The sequence below is a fragment of the Oryzias melastigma genome, linkage group LG4 (genome assembly GCF_002922805.2).
Source record: "Oryzias melastigma strain HK-1 linkage group LG4, ASM292280v2, whole genome shotgun sequence".
Taxonomy (NCBI): Eukaryota; Metazoa; Chordata; class Actinopteri; order Beloniformes; family Adrianichthyidae; genus Oryzias; species Oryzias melastigma.
The window spans coordinates 16461665-16481409 of record NC_050515.1 but is presented as its reverse complement, the minus strand read 5'-3'; the positions used below and the strand labels follow the sequence as shown (position 1 = coordinate 16481409).

The following is a 19745-nucleotide window of genomic DNA, read 5'->3' as shown; positions in this document are numbered from 1 at the left end:
TGACAGACACAATATTATTGCTTCCAGCATTGCTCTCATCTCTCTTTGCCATAGTTGAGGGGAAGTATGCCCCCTTCTGTCAAAAGGTCATGGTCATTCTGAGGATTCTGAATTTCCATGCCAGCCCTTTAACTTCATGGCAATTACAGGTGATGAAGACAAAACAGATCCAATTCATTAAATATATCCACTAAACCATGCTACTCTATAAAGGGAAAATAGTGAAATGAAATGATCAACATAGTATTGTGTGGGTGTAGTGCTCCTTCCCAAGGTGGAGGAGTGTGAGTATCTTGGTGTTTTGTTCATGAGTGAGGGAAAATTGGAGCATGAGATTGACTGTTATGGGATCATTGTGCTAGTCCATTTTGGTGAAGAGAGAACTGAACTAGAAGGCAAAGCTCTCAATTTACTGGTCAATCTCCAGTGCACACCTGTGGTCAAGATCTCTGGGTCATGACCGAAAGAGGTGTTTCTGGCATGTCCCACTGGGGAGAGACACCAGAAAAGGACACACTAGAGAGACTGTATCTATTGAATGACCTGAGAATGCCTCAGCTTTGACTGCGTTGTCCCAGATGAGTGGAAGAGGATGTATGGTTGGAATACATTGTTTGACAGTGCATCTAATTTTTTGTTCTTGATCCTCCTCCATTTACATGAAGTTCAGACTTAAAACGGAAGAAAATTCCATCATCAGAGGCTCAATGATGACCTAGGTGATCATATTCACACCTCATCTTTATTTGAAGATTCATGCAGCATACAAGGCATATACTTGCACTACAGATTTTGGAATCTCTGCACCGTTGTTTGCAGATATATTTACTGCGTTTGAAACGAGGCAGAGAAGGAGATCTGAGAACAGCAAAGACCCTTTTTTGCCTCTAACCATTAGGACTGGAGATCAAAGCCAACCTCACAACAGCCTTTCCAAAGATCAAATCTCTTATTTATCATCACTTGGAATAAAGTGGCGAAATATAAAATGCTTGGGAGTGAGCAGCCATACTCTCTTCAGCCACAGAAGGCAGCTTTGGATTGAACCACTGATATATTCATTACTGCCTCAGTAGAGTCTGTGAAATTCTCCCGACAACCAGAACATGTGATTTAAGCATTTAAAGGTGGTGTGTTAGACAATCTCTTCAAGAAATTGATCATGTTAGGCAGTCCTTTAGAAGACTGACATAAATTCCTATGTTTCAGCAGCAAATCATGGAATGGTTCATATGGAAAACAGCTCCAAAGACTTAAAGAGCACGTTCAACATTTGAACAGACAAAACATACAAAGCATAAGTCTAAATATGTAACATTAACATGCCGTATAAATGCATAATCACCAAGAAATAACAGCAACTATGTAACTAAATAGCAGTAAAAGTGTTAACTAAAACAGGAAGATGGATGAATATTATATTTCACTACAGTTTGTGGAAGGAAACTTCCTGCACGATGAGAGGTAGTGTATTCAATAGCTCCGTATTGTTTCGCTGAGGGCAGGAGGTCAACCCTCTCTGTAACAGGATGGCTGGAGGGATCATTGATGAGCTCTCATTAAAAGTCTGGGTTTGTAAATGTCCTCCAGGACTGGTAGGTCATAGATTCTTGTCCTGCAAACAGGGCAAACCACTCTGAAGTTTTCCTTCACAGAAAGATGACCAAACTACACAGTGACACAGCAGGTAGGAGGAGCTTAAACACAATATTGATAATAGTTTAAAAGAATTGTTTCAAGTAAATCCCCTCGGAAGAGATGCTGGTGAGCCTTTTTAGCATTTTACTTGTGTTTGACTCCCAGTTCAGATCTTTGGAGAGACTGAAACCATTTACCCCTCATGACATGGCATCAACATACGTGGACATCACGTTTTGGGTTGTATTTCCACACCAGTAAATTCTGCTTACCTGGGACCCTGTGACTACATGCTTAGATGGTTAACTCAAATATTAGCTCAGATCCTAAGAGGTTAATCCACTACTTGTGCCTCATATTCATAAAGAACTAAAGGACATCTAAAATCTAACCTGGTCACAAGTTTTGGAAATCTTCTGAACAATGTTATTTATTTAACTGTGATTCATCATTTGAGGTGATCAGACTGATAACATGGTATTATCCATATTGGATGACAAATATCAGATTGTATGTATAAAAATGAAATGTAAAAGTTATATGATGTAGTTATGAGACACATGAAGTTTTATATCACCTGTATCCGATTACCATGATGTATTAACCTTTAAATACATACTTTAAATACCTTTAAATACATATGTAAAGTGATCAAATGTTTGAGCTTAATGCAAAATGAGACCATTTGTTAAGAAATGTAAGTTCTTTATTGACTTGGCCACTTATTTACAGAACCTAAACTTTACTAAATGTCTTATAGGAAGTGTTTTCTGTACTGTTTCACACGTATATATATCCTTCATACATGTTTTTGTATTTTTAACTTACATGTTTCAGCCACATAGATAAAACATGTGAGATAGAGAATGGTATTTCATGGCTCTCTTGATGATTTCAGTCAGACTATCAACGGACTTTCCTTTGCAGTGACAAAGCTTTCCGTGTTTTGTTACAATGTTTCTGGATTTTTAGAACCTAAGAATTCTATCAAGAGATAATTGTGATCATAAAATGGGGAAAAAAATAGTGTTGCCCTATTCATGCTAATGGAAGAAGACTAAATCTGAATAATACTATTTTAGCAAGTTAAAACATTACCAAACAGCTGGGAGATTGTGGGCAGTATCAAATCAATTTGCTTAACCGTATGTGTCAAAGTCAAGGCCCAGGGGCCGAATTTGGCCCACTGGGTAATTATATCCGGCCCTCCAGATCATTTTATTTGATTGTTATCAATGGCCCAATGCTATCTTGCGCTCATGTCTAACTTGTATAAATTTGACAAAATATATTTTTGGGGAGGCCCTGCGACAGACTGGCGACCTGTCCAGGGTGAACCCCGCCTTCGCCCGTCAGCAGCCAGGATAGGCTCCGGCACCCCCGCGACCCCGAAAGGGAAGAAGCGGTCAAGAAGATGGATGGATGGATGGATGGATATTTTTGGGGGGAGTAAAATATTGAAAGTTACTTAACAATTAAGTTGATTTATTCTGGAATAATATTTCTGCCTTTTTATTATTCATACCTGTGTTACAAAGTTATGGATTTAAAGTTTTAAAAATTGGCCTGTACAAGCTTTTTGGACTATTATGGCATTTACTAAGATTTTTTAGGCTATTTTGGAGTTTAGCTAATATTTCAGATACATTCAAGCTGTTATGGCTAATTTAGGCTTTTATTTTAAGTTTTTTTAGTCTGTTTTGGAGTTAGGCTAATATTCACATGCTATATGTTTTTTCAGTTTTTTTAGGCTATTTTGGAGTTTAGCTATTTTTCAGCTACATTCAGCTATTTTGGCTAACTTAAGTTTTTTTTTTGTTGTTGTTTTTTAGGCTAATTTGGCATTTAGCTAATATTTTAGCTGGCTATCAGCTTTTGTGTTTTCATCTATCAATTTTAGCATCTTCAGCTGTCAGCACTAGTATCTTTAGCTGCCAAATTCAGCTTAGTGGATTCACACTAGCATTATCACAGGTTTTGCTATATATCTAGTTCATAATTATGTTAAAAAGTTACAGTTTTAAAGATTTAAGAATTTAGTTTTAGTGTGTTCAATAAATATGTATCCTGTCCTCCCTGTGACCTAAGGTGTGTTTTGGATTTTGGCCCCTTGTGCTAATATAACTCAATATATCCCTTTTGGGTCGTAGGGTTGCTGGAGCCTTTCCCCACTAGGTGAAGCCAGGGTACATCCTGAATGGATCGCCAGTCTGTCGCAGGGCGTCAACCAAATACTCAAATTAAATATGCCTAGAGAATGCAGGTCTGTATGAGTGAGCAGAATAAGTACTTGTAAAATGAATAAATGTACATTTCTTGAATACATATGTGTAAAGAAAAAACAAAAAATGGATGTGTGGAAGAAAAAAGTAAATGTATGTCTGAAAAAGTAACATCAGAGTTAGAATATGAGTATATGTGAGGGTCAGAATGAACTATGTCTCAAACTTCTTCTCATATAAATCAACATTGCGTTTTAAGAACATGCTCTAAAGCACAGGATCAGGGGTTGGAGGGCTTCACCATGTATATGCATTTGTTACTGCTGCAGAACTTTACAAAAATTGTTTTACTTTTGCTTAATTTCCCTTTCTTCTTACTTAACTTTGAATTTGAAAGGCAATTTAATAAAAAAAAATAGTTTGGTACTTTTTGCAGCACAGCTTGTTCCTCTTAATTTCTTCTTACGTTTTGTGTGCTCTCTCACCCCATTATGCTCTAAGTCTTTGTTTTCCTCTGTTCATCATTCCTTTTTTGATCTTCCCTTGTCCCTTATTCTCCTCCATATCTTTCAGTCGGAGCTGTTCTGCATGCCAGACTTCTCCCTTCTTGACTTCTCTTTGTAATCAATTCACTATTCCGCTCACAGGGACGTAATAAGGTGATCATGGAAGGCCCCAGAGCTGCTTTTACCCAAACACACACACACACACACACACATACCCATTCTCTTCCCCCTTTTTGCAATGATGGAAGTTGGCGTTGCATCTCCTCTAAAAATTCTGCAAATGTCTTCTGTAAGAGAACGTTGGCAACCTGGCGGTCCCTAGATTAATTTGTCTCTTCAGTTTTAATCAGTGTCAGGATGGAGGAAACACACAGAGGTGCAGGGGAGGTGAGGAAAGACAAAGACTCAGGAAGGCAAACCGGGTTCCTTCAAATGTTTGGTTAGACTCCTCTCATTTAGAAGAAGTTCCTGAAGAGTATTAGCATCTTTTGGAGCCAAGTTCATTCACTTGGATTAATTCCGTTTACGGGTTTTCTGTCTCCACATACTGTTTAATCCCCAGCAAAGAATCTCTCCAAGACTTTAAGGAAATCTTAGATAAATGACTTGTAATTTTAAGAATGACTGATCTGTAAACACTAAAAGTCACTACACTGAGAATACTAAATGAATATGAAAGTACTCACTATCCAGAATGGTACTTTAACCAGCACACAGCGTGCCCTAATTCTGCACCACAAAGCTGCACATCCAGCCTGCAGCTTTCCTTTAATTTAGATAAAGAGACAGCAGATGATATGGGGGCGTGAGAAAGTCATAGGAAGTGCAGATATATGAGATTTCATGGTTGGGCAATGAAACACTGTATCATAAAGGCAAAGTCACGTCATCTGTGTTCGATGGCAAAGGGAGTCATTTTCTCACTGGGCTGTGACGGCTTTTGACTAATTGCTAATGCTATCTCCGTGAAAAGTCTGTAAAAAGTCTCACAGGGTTTTGAGGTTTTAGGTGTCCTTGTAAAATGCCTTTGTGTGTTTTAGGAGACATATTTGCGAATCATCTTCAGACTGTCATCACAAAATATGAGAAAACTCCAGCAGAATATGAAACAAAATTGTGGGTTTTTAGAAATAAGAGAGAAAATTTGGCAATTCTTGGTCATTTCTCTTTTTTTTAGCACAAATGTCAAAAATAGTTCATGTGATATTTGTACAAATTGATGCAAAAAGTGTTGTTTTATGATATTAATGAAGGCCTTTAATGTTGAACTGTGATACTCACTATTGAGATCAGCTTTTCATCTAATTTCCAAGTTTTAATCCTATTTGTTAGTTTATGATGTTTTGTGTTTTAAACCATTTTGTTATTTGAATCTTTGGACCTGCATGAAAAAACAACTTTTTTAGCTTTTAAGTGTATTATACTGTTTATTCCTCACTATAAACATCCCCAAAGAGGTATTTTGATCCATTCGCGCCTTCCTTTTAAAACCTGCGCTTTTGGGCATCAGCCCCTCCCATACCCACAAAAAACGAGCAGGTTCTCACATGCTGATGTCACAAAGTGAGAACCGCCCCTTTGAGGAAGAGAGTGTGCAGTCAGCTCTGCCCCCAGGCTAACACAAGCACCCACTTTCTCAGTGGAGCTCGCAGTGTTTAGCAAAACCAGGTGTGTATGGTAAGCTAGGATGACATGATAAAATGGGCGGCACCCACCAGGACCAGCAGGCGGAGCCTCAGGGATTGAGTCGCCCTACTTCCTGGTAGGAAAAAAATCTCACAAAAATAACTAATATTTCATAAATCATTTCCTTTTTTATTTTTTCTCCACCATTAGCTTTTTTTGTCAGTTTTGTTTTCTCTGACTCAATATTTCTACAAATGTTCTACAAAAACATGAATTTAAAAGACCAACTTTAACCTTTTTGCTGTAGACTAGAATACCAAAAAGAATTTTCAATTAAAATCATGCCACTGTTGTAGAAGGATTTAATTAAATGTCATTGTTTTTCTTGTAGAGAAAAAGAGGATCTACCTACTTTTACTTAATTAAATTTGGGTTAACAGGATCTCTTATCTCTCCCAACTGCTGCATCTGTTTAAATAATGAGACTTTCCGAGAAAAAATACAGTTTTCTTTAGTTGTAGGAGAAATTAACATAATTAAAGTTCAGAATTTTGTGAAATACGTTCCTTTCTTTTCAGTTTTAAGGAATATTAAAATCATTCTCCCCTATTATTAGTTATCCATCATGGCAAATATTATCAGCACGGATGTTTTAAACCTCTCAACCTGAAAAACTGTGTTGACTTGTCACCAAACTGATTTTTAGATCAGTACAGTGTCAGGTTCTGCCCTCCGGTCCACTTTATGCCTGTTTTTTGACACCGTGGTTTCTTCATTTATTAATGTCTTTGTTTTGTGAAGACTCCAGTCTGCTGGAATGTTTCGATTGTCTCTGCTGGGATTTCTGTTCAGACTTTGTACAACATGTGTGATAAGAGTTGTATGTGGCTCTGGGGAGATCCAAAAGTGGCCCAGCAGTGATGAGAAATGGTAAATTGCGTGTACTTGTATAGCACTTTCTACCCTCCTTCGAGGGCCCAAAGCGCTTCACAGTCACAGACCCATTCACCCATTCACACACTGGCGGTGGCTCCGCTGCTGAACACTGGCGCCAATCTCCCACCAGACGAGTTGGGGACACCTAAAATGTCAAAAAGTGACGTGGGAGGGGGCCTTAACCAAACATCAATATGTGACTGAGTGAGAATGTGTTGACTTGGTACACTTCAGGAAATATACTTTCCTTTTTTCATGTATTTTTATTGATTCTTTAAAACAGAAACTGAATAATTAACACAAACTTAACACAAAATAGTTTAAAATTCAAGACTCCATTAAAAAAAACAGTTATTATATAAAGGAAACAAAAGCCGAAAACGGAAATATACTTTTCTATACTTAAGAATACTTTAAAATATATACTTGAAGTAAGCTTATTTTTGCTAAGGGAAAGGGCAGTAATAACGCTTTCACATTTAACTAATAAACCCAACAAAATTCAATCAAATAATAAAATGTTATAAATAACTCTCATAAGTAACATTCATAAAGCAGGTGCTAACAAGTGGTTAAAAATGTGAGTAAATGACAACCTCCTCCCTCACTCTTAATAGAAAAAAATCAGATAAAGGCAAATTCTGACAGCAGCAAACAAAGAGTCAAAAACTATCAACCCCGTGTGATCTCTGTCTGTTTACCTTCACTCTTATCACTTTCTGTGTGCAGTCATTTCAGGATTTCCAATGAAGAAAAACACTAGAAAGTGGCTTTGGTGAATTCTGATTTAGTTAAATACAGTAATCCACTGGATAATAGAGCTGGGCAACATTTGGCTGTTATGGAATAATAAAATCGACCAGTTAGCCCTGAAGGGACAGTTTTAGATTGATGAGAAAGATCTCAAAGCAAAAATATTATAACAGTTGTGAAACGCATTCAACTCTATCTAAATTAGGTTTGTTTTTCTTTTAAAAACAGACTAATTATTTTTTTTGCTTGTCCATTTTCTAGTAAATCAATGGATAATGACGCATGCAGTCATTTTCATTGTGTTGATGATATTTTTGCTCCATTTGGGGTCAAATACGAACATTTGCCATCTGTGTTTACTTTGCACCAGCAAAAAGACTAAAAAGTGACATTAGCGGAGAAAAGTGGAGGAGAAAAAAAAGACTGAGTATAAGCAGCCTTCTGCTTTTGAGAGCTCAGGATGAGGAGAAAGCAAACAGGAAAATTAAAGGATGAAAAGAGGGAAGCAGCAAACGTTTTAGCTGTGAATGAGAGGCATTCAGCAAACATGAATCGGGCTGAGCACAAAGACGGCAACATGGCTGGATAGTTGATGATTGATTTTTTTTTTACTTTTTAAAAAAGCTGGCTTCCTTGAAAAACAGACTATACACATGATTTTCCAGAGTTGGTACTCACAAAGAAGTGTACTTTCTGGTTGCTAAACAGCTTAAAATCACCCAAACTTTTTATAAAAAACATAATTTTTGTTAATAATTTTGAGTAAAATCCCAAATACTGCAGAAACTCGAACATAATTTCTTGGAATTTCATTTTCATGGCTGAATATCAATGCTGTCGTATACATAGTCACTTCCTCATGCATGCAACTGATATTTGAAGTCAGATGAGTAAAGCATTAGGATGGGAGAGGGAAGGGTAGGAGGAAATGTGACACATTTTTGATCCGTCATGGTAAAACCAACCTTTATACTGTCATAAAGGTAGAACTACCTCATGTTTGCTATGAGATGTCCGTGTAAATGTGGAACAAAATCAAGCAGATGTGTGATTAAAGCCATTCACTAGCAAATGTAAATCATTCTACAACCGCGCCTCAAATGTTTTGATTGATTAGGGGAATTTTGAAGCAAAATTGTGAAGAAATTATATGTAAATGTGGGTTTTTTTCATAGTTATATGATATTTTTTTCTGTTAAGCAATTATTTTCTGCAACAATTTCCACTTTTGTTGACTTGGATGAGTGCTTGTTCTCTGTCCAAAGCTTCAGCAATCAGGAAGAAACGCCAAAAGCTGCATGATGGGGTAAAATCAATTCACTTTGAGTTCTGGAGCAAGTTTGTCGCTTTAGGATGAAGAGCAAAAGCGAGATGTGAATATAATGGTCTGATTTTCTGTCTCGGACTTTTTTTTTTGAAGATGACTTAGTTGAGAGCGCTGACCGTCTCCAGAACGCAGAAATTAAGGGTGTTGATGTGCAAATCAGACATATTGATTCTCATCAGAGAAGGAAGAAAGTTTCTGCTTTGAGGACAAAGCCGACAATCAGCTGAAAGAGAGTCGTGACAGCGTAAATGGACCGTGGTTATCTTCACAGGAGTCCCTGCTCATCTGTCCATCCACGGTTTTTCATGCAGTAGTGATAAAAGAACATCAGTAGGCTGTGAAGCTTGAAAATAAACAACATTTGCATGTTGAAATGTTAATCTAAATGTCTCATTATAATGATAATATAAAATCTATCGTCGGAGGTTTCTGCAAACACATTTTATACTTTGCATGTCAAAAAGTAAGTAACTTCTTTGAAAACACTTCACTTAATAATTGTTCCTTCAAGCTTTTTATGTACACCACTTTATTTGAGCACAAAGTACTACAATATATTCATCAAATATACTAATGAAGTATCAATATAATAGAAAAAAAGGTTTTTCAAGGGCAATATTGCTGCAAAGAACACATTCATGATTCTGTCCATTGTTATTGGATTGAAAAATACTAGATCCGGTTTTATTTCAAACTAAATAATCAAGATCATCTTTATTATGTCTCATCATATTGAGACTTAGTAAAAACGTCTCCACCAGATAAAGGTAGTTTGCCCTCCCTGGGTGGGAGGAGTGCTCTGGCCAAATTCTATCCCTACATTTCCAATTAGGGGGTATTTGGAGAGGTAGGGGTGTCTGAAACAGTTTATTTAAGGGGTATGCATAGTGGCAGAGGGCTCTCAATCCTTTACTCGCGACGGTAGTCTTAAGGCTGTACTCTGAAGCACAGAAGTTTACATTTAAATGCAAGTAATGACTTTTTGACACCCTTTTAAAGTTATAAAACTGATGTTGTGTGTGATGTTGAGCACTGTCAGCTATGCGCAACATAGACGACTGGCAACTGTTGATGACGTTATTGAGGGCTACTGTCGTCGGAATTTTAAGACGGTATATTTCCATAACCCTCTGCTTGGAGGGATAAATGTAGGGGTAGGGAGAATCCGTAGGGGAAGAATTTGGATTCGGCCATAGACTTCAACAGGAAGTGGTTGCTTGAACGTGTGTTGCAGAGAGTTGGTATGAACGTAGCCTAAGACTTCACAGCTTTCTTTTTAGATTCTAGTTTTTGCAAACAAATCCCTCAACTAAAAGACAGGTCATGGGACAAATATGGGGTCAGATCAGGAAAGCAGGATCTGCTTAAAGTGAAGGAAAAAAGTCAGATTCTAAAATTGAAATGAATAAATAAAGGAAATTAACTAGTTTTTTTCAAAATATTTTAAATTTGAAAAAAAAACACATGACAAAAACAACTAATAACCTACATTTAAAAAAAAAATACTTTATAAAATCTGCTGTTTTGTATATTCAACTTTTTTTTGATAGTTTTTTTTCACTCTTTCTTGCTTTTGATCCTCATTTTACAGCAGGGGTGTCAAACTCAAACGCACAGGGGGCCAAAATCCAAAACACACCAAACAGGATCAGCATTTATTGAACACTCTAAATTTTTAAAACTTTAAAAATTTAACTTTTTATCATAACTGTGAGTAAACACAGGCAGGAATATTACGCAAGACTAAATCAGCAAAACCTTAAATAACTTTAAATATTTTACTCTACTAAAAATACATTTTGTCAAAATTATACAAGTTAAAAATAAGTGCAAAATAATATCGGGCCATTAATAACAATAAAATAAAATAATTACCCGGAGGGTCGACACATATGCTTTACAGTTTCAGTTCAGACTTTTTACCATAACCTCTAATCCCTTGATGCCAATCATGACCTGGTAGCCAATGAGTTTAAAGTCCCACCCCATGTAGAATCAACTCTAAAAAAACAAAGTTTGAATTGAAACTGTAAATTGAGGACCGGAAGAGGAACAAAAAATCAAAATACAAAACAGTAGCTTAAGAAAAATATTCCAGTCACCGAGACATGTTTTATCAAAACAAGATTATTTTTTATTCATTTTTTTAGAAAATATCATTCTTCTTGCAAGACAGAAAACAAGACATTTATCCTTGAAAAAGGGGTCTTTATACTCTAAAATTTCGTTTTTGCAGTGCAGTTCTGTCTAACCTCTGAACACTTAAGTGAAATATTTGCATATTTCTGGGTCCACTGCAAATTGATACTTATCTGTAACACGTGAATTGCTTCTTGAAAGGGAAACACGTTGCCCTCTACTGTTTCTAATGCTGAAGATGCTCGACAGTAAGTTTTACGATGCATGCTGTGCTGCAAAGCCACCTTTCATCCTGTAGTGAGAGTGTGGTCCTCGCTTGACCACTTCAGCTGAATCCCTTTCAAGTGACATTTAGGGAAAGATCAAGTTTCTCTCTTGGTCTGTGGCAAAAGCACAGCATTACCATTCAGTAAGTGCACACTCTGGCTCCAACTGCAAGCCCTCCATTCACGCCGGCCACATGACTGCATAAGATAAGAGTACAAACTGCCCTGCGCCAACAACAGAGTGATCTTCAAGTGCTGACATTTGGGATTGATGTCTCTATCTATTTCCTGACTTTATTGTGATTTTGAGGAGGGCTGTAGGGCCACTAATCATTTTTGTTCAACATTTATGGAAAAGTTTAGAAGTTCAGCACAACCTTGAGGAAATTTGACCTGATTTATTTTTCTGCACATAAAAGAGAAGGTGGAATTTTTATTTAATTTAAAGACTTATGGACAAGATAGAAAAAAAGGAATGACTGCATTTTAGGATACATCCAGATTTAAAGAAACCCAGTAAAACAGTGTTTAATATGTGAGGGTAAACAAACACAAACACAAATCTACAGGCGCAAATGCAGTTACATTATCTACATGTGACAAAAATGCTCTGCCTAAATTAATCAACCAATCAGATGTAATTGGCCATTCAGAATGCAATACTGATTTATTAATTTCTCATTAGATTTCATTAATAAAAGTTATAATAACTTGCTAAAATACACATCGTCAGTCCATTATATCCTCATGCAAAACTGGCAGAGAACCGACAAGTTTTGGAAAAGGAAAGTGGGATTTTGGTCTTAAAACTGGCATAATTACAATTAAAAGACATTGGGAAGACTTTCACAAAACATCAAAAATCTGACTGGAGAGGGAATTTATTTGTTTGCTAATGCAAGGCTTATTTATTCACTAGGGCATAATTTTAAAAGAGTAAAATACTTATTGAAAGTAATACAATTTAAAAAATTAGGTCAACTTCAGACCTTTTAATGGCCATAATGTAACTTTTTTTTTAATTCATGGCAGTGTTTGGCAGCCTTTTCTAGTTTAATTTTAAAGACATTCATTTTTTTAATTCCTTTTTCATTGCTGGTTGAAAATGCGGGCATTTTTTTTTTTTTTTTTTTGCTTTAAAAAACACAACATATTTTAAAATAAATTTACATATCATTATTAGTTCTTCTGCGTAGTTGTGGCAAGAATTTTCTTCTTTTTTTTTTTTCTTCTTTTTTTGTAGGAACTTTAGTTTTCAATCGCAGTTTCCCACCGGCCCACTGTGCTTGTAGAACTTCCGGAAACGTAATTTCCCCCCGCGTGAGCGATAGTACACATGTGAGAAAAGTCGAAGCGTCCAAAACAATCGACTTTTCTCGGCAGTTTGGAAAGATTTTGCCTCCTTATGGTTATAGCCTTAAAGACGATGGAGTCTGCTGAGGAGGAGTCGCTGCTCGGCCTGGAGTCAGAGGAAGAAGACAGCGAGTTATCGGATGGAGAGGTGGGTTTATGCTAACCGGATTCAAGCTTTGATACTAGTAGTGTAGTTTCTTTCCTAAAAGGTGCTTATCCAAGCCTTACAGTTTAATCAATTGTTTTTCTTCGTTTATTTAATGTATCTGAGCGATTTGAACAGTGATTATTGTACTTTACGAAAGCGAGTTTATCTTTTTGTTTATATTTTTCAGCTCCAGGAAGCCTTTACCAAAGGGTTGCTAAAACCTGGAATGAACGTTCTGGTGGAAAAAACGAAGAAATTGGTAAACAATGTGGTGAGTTTATATTCTTAGTATCTTATCTAATGAAGTTACTTTTTAAAAAAGAGGAAAAACTTTTTCAAATGTATTCTAATGCACGTGTGTTGTCATGTTTCATGGAACGGTGCTGCAGGAGGGGTTAAAACAGTGTCTTGCTGACTTCCGGAGAGACCTCTCCTGGGTGGAGAGGTTAGACCTGACCTGTCTGCCAGCTAAAGACGCCCTGTCCCAAGTGGAAGGGAAAGTTCCCACTGAGACAAACGGAGGACCGGATGCCGAGGATGATTTCCAGAGGGAAATGTTCTTGTGAGTGACCACTAAACCTGTTTGATTAATAAATTAACAAAACTGAAAACATTGCTCCAACTTGGTTATTATTCTATTGACTCTTATACTTTTGTTTTACCCTGCCAAAAGGCTACTTTTTTGTTTGTTTATTTTTAAATCATTTGACTGCATGTCATTATTATTTATTGTAAATTAGTGCTCTGGGTACAGATACTCCACATAATCTATACACAGACACTGGTGCGGGTTAAAAGACACATGCTTTTGTTTTGAAAAGGCTTTCATTAAGATGCAAACATTTCAGGATCACTTTGTTGGCAATCTTTAGTTCATTATTGAGATTTTAATTGTTTTAAAAACACCAGGGAGAATATTTTTTAAGAATTTGGCAATTTTTCAGCTACAATGACAGTCGTATGGCATTCTAATCTACAGCTTTAAAAAAAAATTGTAATTTTTGTTGAAAGCAGCCAGTTATATTCTTGATAAGTTGAGAAATTGAACATGACGAAAGTAACAGTTTTTCTCTCAACGTTTGGATCTGAAGAGGTAAACGGCAGTGCATCTGGAATAAAGAGTTTTGTATTAAAACTAAAATAGTGATTGTTTAAACTTTTTATAAAATCCCTTTCTTTTTTTTTCTTTTTTTTTTTTTTTTTTTTTTACAGCTACCGTCAAGCTCAAGCCACAGTCCTGGAGGCCCTCCCTCTCATGAAAATGCACGACATAAACACCCGGAGGCCTGACGATTACTTTGCAGAAATGGCCAAGTCAGATCAGCACATGCAGAAGGTGACTCGTTTTCATCCTGCCAGTGTTTTCTAGCATGTTCTGAACTCTAAAACATTAATCATAGATAGTTTTTGCAGGATTGTAGCTTTTTGTTTTATTTGTACTTCATAAAATCAAAGCTGGACCTTTGCAACACTGAATGATGCCAGTACAGAGTAGTTTTCACTTTTAAAAAGTCTTAAATTTAATAGAACGAAAATGAGGCCTTATAAAGCATTAAGTTGTCTTAAATTCTAGTGTTTTCCTCGTCACGAGATGTGATTTCCTGTCACTTAAAAAAAAAATTCCAGGTGGCGCTGAAGTCATGAACTGGTCATAATTCTTAATTTTAGCTCACTAATTAGCTCATCCTCGTTATTTGTTGGTTTGAAGTAAAAGTTGATCGTATTTGTGCTCCTTAAACACAGAACCGCTCTTTGCAGAGGAATTTTTTTTAACTTAATGAACTACAAGTCTTACAATCATGAAACTAAAAATGTACAAAATGTAGGTATTACAGTAAAATATACAGGAATAGTAGGGAATAATTCGGCAACAAAAAGGAAATAAAGAAGCAGAAGTTGCACACTTTTTGGCAAAGATTCTGCTTTTACCTCTAGAAGAAAAAGATGAATCGAGCTTCACGAAAGATTTGATGTTGCTTTATTTTCTGTCACTTTTAAATTGGTGTGTAAAGCAGAATTTTAACTCTTGATAAACCTTAAATGGAGGAAAAACTGCATATAATCTTTCAAAATGAGCATTTTATAAGTTTTCAGAATGGTAACACTAAATATTAAAGCTTCAAAATCGGTGACTGTTGTGGTCATCTGAACCAGATCAGGTTTTAGTGAGTAAGATTAACTTAAAATGGGGGAGAAAATCATCTTTTTATTGCTTTCAAAATAAACATCAACAAAAGTGTTCAGAAGAAGAAAAACTTTTTTTAAAGCCTAAAATTGTAACTCAAAATTGTCAATTCAGATGTTTTTAGTGTTCTTAAAAATATCTTTAAAATGCTTAAATTTAAATTCTGTACATTTTAAACATTTTTTTAACTTAACCTTACAGGAGTTAAAAAACAGGAACTAACTTACTCTGTCTGTGTTCCAGATCAGGCAAAAGTTGACCACAAAGCAGATGATCTTGGAAAAGTCTGAAAAGGCCAAGAAACTTCGTGAACAGCGGAAATTTGGCAAAAAGGTTTGTTTTTTTTAATGAAGCTCCTCTCATTTTGTAGATACAAACAGGAGTTTTTATTTCTCTAAATGATGAACTTATGTTTGATTGATGAAGGTCCAAATAGAGGTGATTCAGAAGAGACAGAAGGAGAAGAAGGCCATGATGACAGCTGTGAAGAAATACCAGAAAGGTGAGACATTTCTGAAGTATTTTTGTTGCTATTAAACTTATGTGGCCATAATGTGTTCTCTGTAATTATTAAATAGCTGAATAATTATTTTTTAATTCCAGGAATGTCTGACAAACTGGACTTTTTGGAAGGAGACCAGAAGAAGGGTAAAGATTCTTCAGGAGGTCCCAGTAAAGCATTGAATAAAAAAGGGTAAAGAGCTCCTCCCCCTTTTTTTCCCCTCTTGCTTTTGTCACGTTTTCTCAAAATCCCTCTTGTTTTCCTTTAATTCGTCAGCCCGAGTGCTAAGAGGAAATACAAGGACCAAAAGTTTGGTTTTGGAGGCAAAAAGAGCGGGAAGAAGTGGAACACCAAGGAGAGCTACAACGATGTTTCTGGGTTCAAAGCCAGAGTGGCGCACGCCAAGGGAGGGAAGAAGGGCAAAAAAGGAAAACAAAACGTGAGTCGCTCCCAAGAATTAAAGATGCATTCATTTGTACAAAACCCCCAAACGGGTGTTAAAGTTAAAAAATTGAAGTAAAAACATTTTTTTTCCTAAAAATTAAAGTTACAAAAAAAATCTGTTTACTAACTTGTGCACATTGGATAGTAACTAATAGTATTTTTTTTTCTGAAAATTGCAGTAAAACTTTCTTTTTATTAATTTTTTTTAATTGAAGTACTTTTTTTGTTACTAACAGTGAACACTAGGTAGTGACTGAATTTTTTTTTGTTTTTTTTTTTACTAAAAATTGAAGTAATTTTTGTTTTCTGGCTATTTTTTGGTGCACACCAAATACTTTTTTTTTTGTTTACAAAAATTGAACATTTTTTTTCTAAAAAGTTAATTAAGAAAATCTTTTTTTTTCCCTAAAAATGTGATTTATTTTTATTTCCTAAAAAATTGAAGCAATTTTTTTCTGGTTACTTACTGGTGTGCACTAGATGGTAATTTAAAACATGTTTTCTAAAAATTGAAGTAATTTTGTTTTCTGGTTACTAACTGGTGTGCACCAGATAGTAACTGAAAAATTTTTTAAAAAATGTCAGTAAAATAATTATTTTCAAAAAATGTAACTAAAAAAATGTTTTTTTCTTCTAAAAATTGAGGTTAAAAAATCTGACCAGTTAGTAACCAGAATTTTTATTTTAAACTGAATTTTTAGAACATTTTGTTTACTCCAATATTACTTTAGTGGCTCCGTACATTTGTACAAAGCGCTTAAAACATTTTTTTGTGTGTGTTTTTCTTGTGGTCTTTCAGAAACGTCCCGGCAAATCTGTACGCAAGAAGATGAAAGGTCGCTCGTAAACGCTGGCTGACTCGGACTCTGGTTCTGAGCAGAACCTTTTCCCGTCTGTCCAAAGACTCTTGCAGGAAACTGGCAGAAACTGAAGATTCAAACACACCACAAAGACACACAAATACCAAGAGTGGACGGCGCAGGATATTTTCTACGTTTGTTTTTATTATCAGTGACGGGCGGAGCCGCGGCATGTTCAGTCCTCATCAAAGCTCATCTGTATCTGAATAAAAGTCCAGCTGTGATGCTGCAAACTCTCTCCTCACTCAGCTCCTGTGTGACATCACGGGTTGCTATTGACCCGCTGTCATTTTCGCCCTTTCCTCATCGTTAGCATCAGAATGAAACGGCTGAGGGGGTTTCTGGACATCAACTGATCCCCACAAATGAGAGTGGAAGAGGCAGACGAACACATCTGACCCGCTCTGGGTTCCTGTGGTTTATTTAGCCATTTTTCTGGCATATTCCGCATGTCTGGTGATGTCTGTGGTGGCGCGGTGGAAATGAAATCTTTGGTCTTGATGGGTCAGTGGGATCTAGAGAGAAGGAAGAAAAAATAAGAATGATAGAAAAACTCAATTTTTAACTATTTTGATTAATTAATTGTTTATGCCTAAATCACATCCTTTTTTATTTTTACTCTATAACCTTTAAAACATCTGATGCTGGTTATTTTTAAAGCCAGTTCGGTTCAAACATATTCTGCCTTTTGTGTAGTCTAAGCATAAATTTGGCACAGATGTACCACTGTTTCAGAAAAGCACATGGGTAAAATCCAAAATGGCGGCAATTGTTACAATTGTTTAACGTCTATTTGCCCCAGTCAAAAATATGGGCTTTTAATGCATAAAATGCAGTCTTTAAACTTGAGGCAGACCTAATATATTTTCAAATCTTGGATTTTCTTGTCCCTATCATGCTTTGCTGAAATAGTGGTACATCAATGCCAAAAACTGTGCTTGTACCACAAAATATACAATTATTTTAGTGCTGGGTTTCATTTTAGTGGAAGAAGGACATCCATGCATTCAGTCCAAACATGCCATGAAAACCTTTGAACCTCTCTGGTGAATTATGTCTGCTGAACGACAAGCAGTCGTGACCCTGGTGGGGAGGACGAGCATTCGGAGGAACTTTCTGATCAGGAATTCTTTATTTATCGGAGCAGCTGAGACAATCTCAGAGGATTGAAGGTCCCAGTTTGGCGTCAATATGCATTTCCATACATACCTAACATTGTGGTGATACAATACAGTCTAACTATTTTACTTAAATAGATAATACTTTAATTATTCATCTATCAATTAAAACTATAAATGACAGAATGTCTAAAATGAGTCATTTTAATTCATTTGGGTATTTCATAAAGTGCTTTAAAATGTGGTTCACCTTCAGCCAATTGTTATTGGTCGAAGCGAGCTTGTGATTGGATGTAACCGAGTGCATCAAACGGACATAAAAAAAGTAACGACACAAGAAGAGGAACAAAACTTTTAACTTTCAAATTAATTTTATACCTTTTAACCAGCATAATGTTGTCTGTATCTGTGGTGATAAACTGTTTTAATCTGTATCCTTTACATGCCCAGAGGCCATGCATGTTCTGGGATGGATTGTCTGGATAACTTGAAACATTTTCTGTAGTAAAAACTTGAATTCATCTCTAAAGTCAGAATGCCCTTTAATTGTTATCAACATGATCACACTGTCAAAGTGGAGTGACCCTTTTCATGACCACACCTGTGCAAAATCAGTACCGTAACATGCATCACCTGTGTAGTGCATCTAAAAAAAAAAAAAAAAAAAGTGAAAGGACTCAAACTAAAGACATGTCGACAAAATTCAATAGAAAAAAAAATCTTGTGAGTACATACTTACATTTTTTTTTAGTTTGACTCCTAATTTGGAAGCTAAAATGTTGATTAGTTGATAAGAAAATAGTTTTTATTCACCAGAGGGCTGGACTCCCATCCGATCTCCTGGCTCTCCGTTTGTGGAGTTGAGTATTTCTTCTTGGGCACTAAGTAAGCTCTGTGCAGTTCTTTAATAAAATCAGCTGCAAGGGAGACAAGTAGAGTTAAAGTGACACAGTAAAGTAACTTTAAATAAAAAGAATGGAAATATACTTTTTTTTTTAAAGATAATATTCCTACAGTTTTCTGAGACTTCTTCTGGAGGTTTCCTGGACATGGGTTTGTCTGGCAGGATGTGCACTGGAAGGAGAAAAATCATAGAAAACATTATTTAAAACAAATTATGGGTATAATATACAGTTAAAAGTGTCCACATCACACTGGATTTAAAATCTACAAAGTCCCAGACATTTCCTGAAGGGGTTGATGTGGAACTTGGTGTGCTGCTTCATGAGTTTTTCCTCTTTCTTGATTCTCTCGATGTGAATCGCATCTTGAGCAACGACGGTCGGTTTCTCCTTTGCAGCCATTCTGTCATTGACAGTAAGGTGATGCACGTAACGCGTTTGATAGCGGATATCCCTGTGTGATTTGATCGGGCGTTGCCAAGCAACTGTAAACAGCGACTCAAGCTGCAGTAGCGCAACCTGACCACCAGAGGGAGACATGCGATCACTCTTAGCACTGCTCTTTTAGGAGTTTCCAAACAGCAAACTGCTTTCTAAATTTTACTTCATTGTTATAGAGATTATATAATAGTTTTCATAAATATACTATTTTTTTTATTTTTATTTTTTTTGTAAAAATATTTTTTGGGGCAATAAATTCAAATGCTTGATTTAACACTTTTGTAATTATTACACTTAATTAAATACAGCTTGTCTGCTAAAAACAAACTTTTAACTTAAAAAAAACAAAAGTTACATTTGAACAAATCAACAATTTGAG

At 36.0% G+C, this 19745-nt stretch overlaps 2 protein-coding genes across 3 annotated transcripts; one reads left to right on the top strand and one right to left on the bottom strand.

Annotated features, from left to right (window-relative positions):
- Positions 1-12687: 12687 nt before the first annotated feature.
- ebna1bp2 (EBNA1 binding protein 2) lies at positions 12688-17139 on the top strand. Its single transcript, XM_024279239.2, has 9 exons — positions 12688-12914; positions 13102-13185; positions 13304-13476; positions 14127-14250; positions 15343-15432; positions 15526-15601; positions 15703-15793; positions 15878-16040; positions 16845-17139. Exons 1-9 carry the CDS (start codon positions 12819-12821, stop codon positions 16890-16892), a joined length of 945 nt encoding a protein of 314 aa, XP_024135007.1. The 5' UTR covers positions 12688-12818; the 3' UTR covers positions 16893-17139.
- fam183a (family with sequence similarity 183 member A) lies at positions 17030-19431 on the bottom strand. Of its 2 annotated transcripts, XR_002920010.2 has the most exons (5): positions 19207-19431; positions 19038-19097; positions 18763-18940; positions 18625-18669; positions 17030-17420 (listed from the first exon to the last, which is right to left on the bottom strand). XR_002920010.2 is itself a non-coding variant. In XM_024279240.2 (4 exons), exons 1-4 carry the CDS (start codon positions 19325-19327, stop codon positions 17325-17327), a joined length of 381 nt encoding a protein of 126 aa, XP_024135008.1. In that variant the 5' UTR covers positions 19328-19424; the 3' UTR covers positions 17295-17324. The 2 variants fall into 2 exon arrangements, 1 of the variants encoding a protein (XP_024135008.1); XM_024279240.2 differs by lacking the exon at positions 18625-18669 and having other exon boundaries at positions 17295-17420; positions 18837-18940; positions 19207-19424.
- Between the last annotated feature and the right edge of the window lie 314 nt (positions 19432-19745).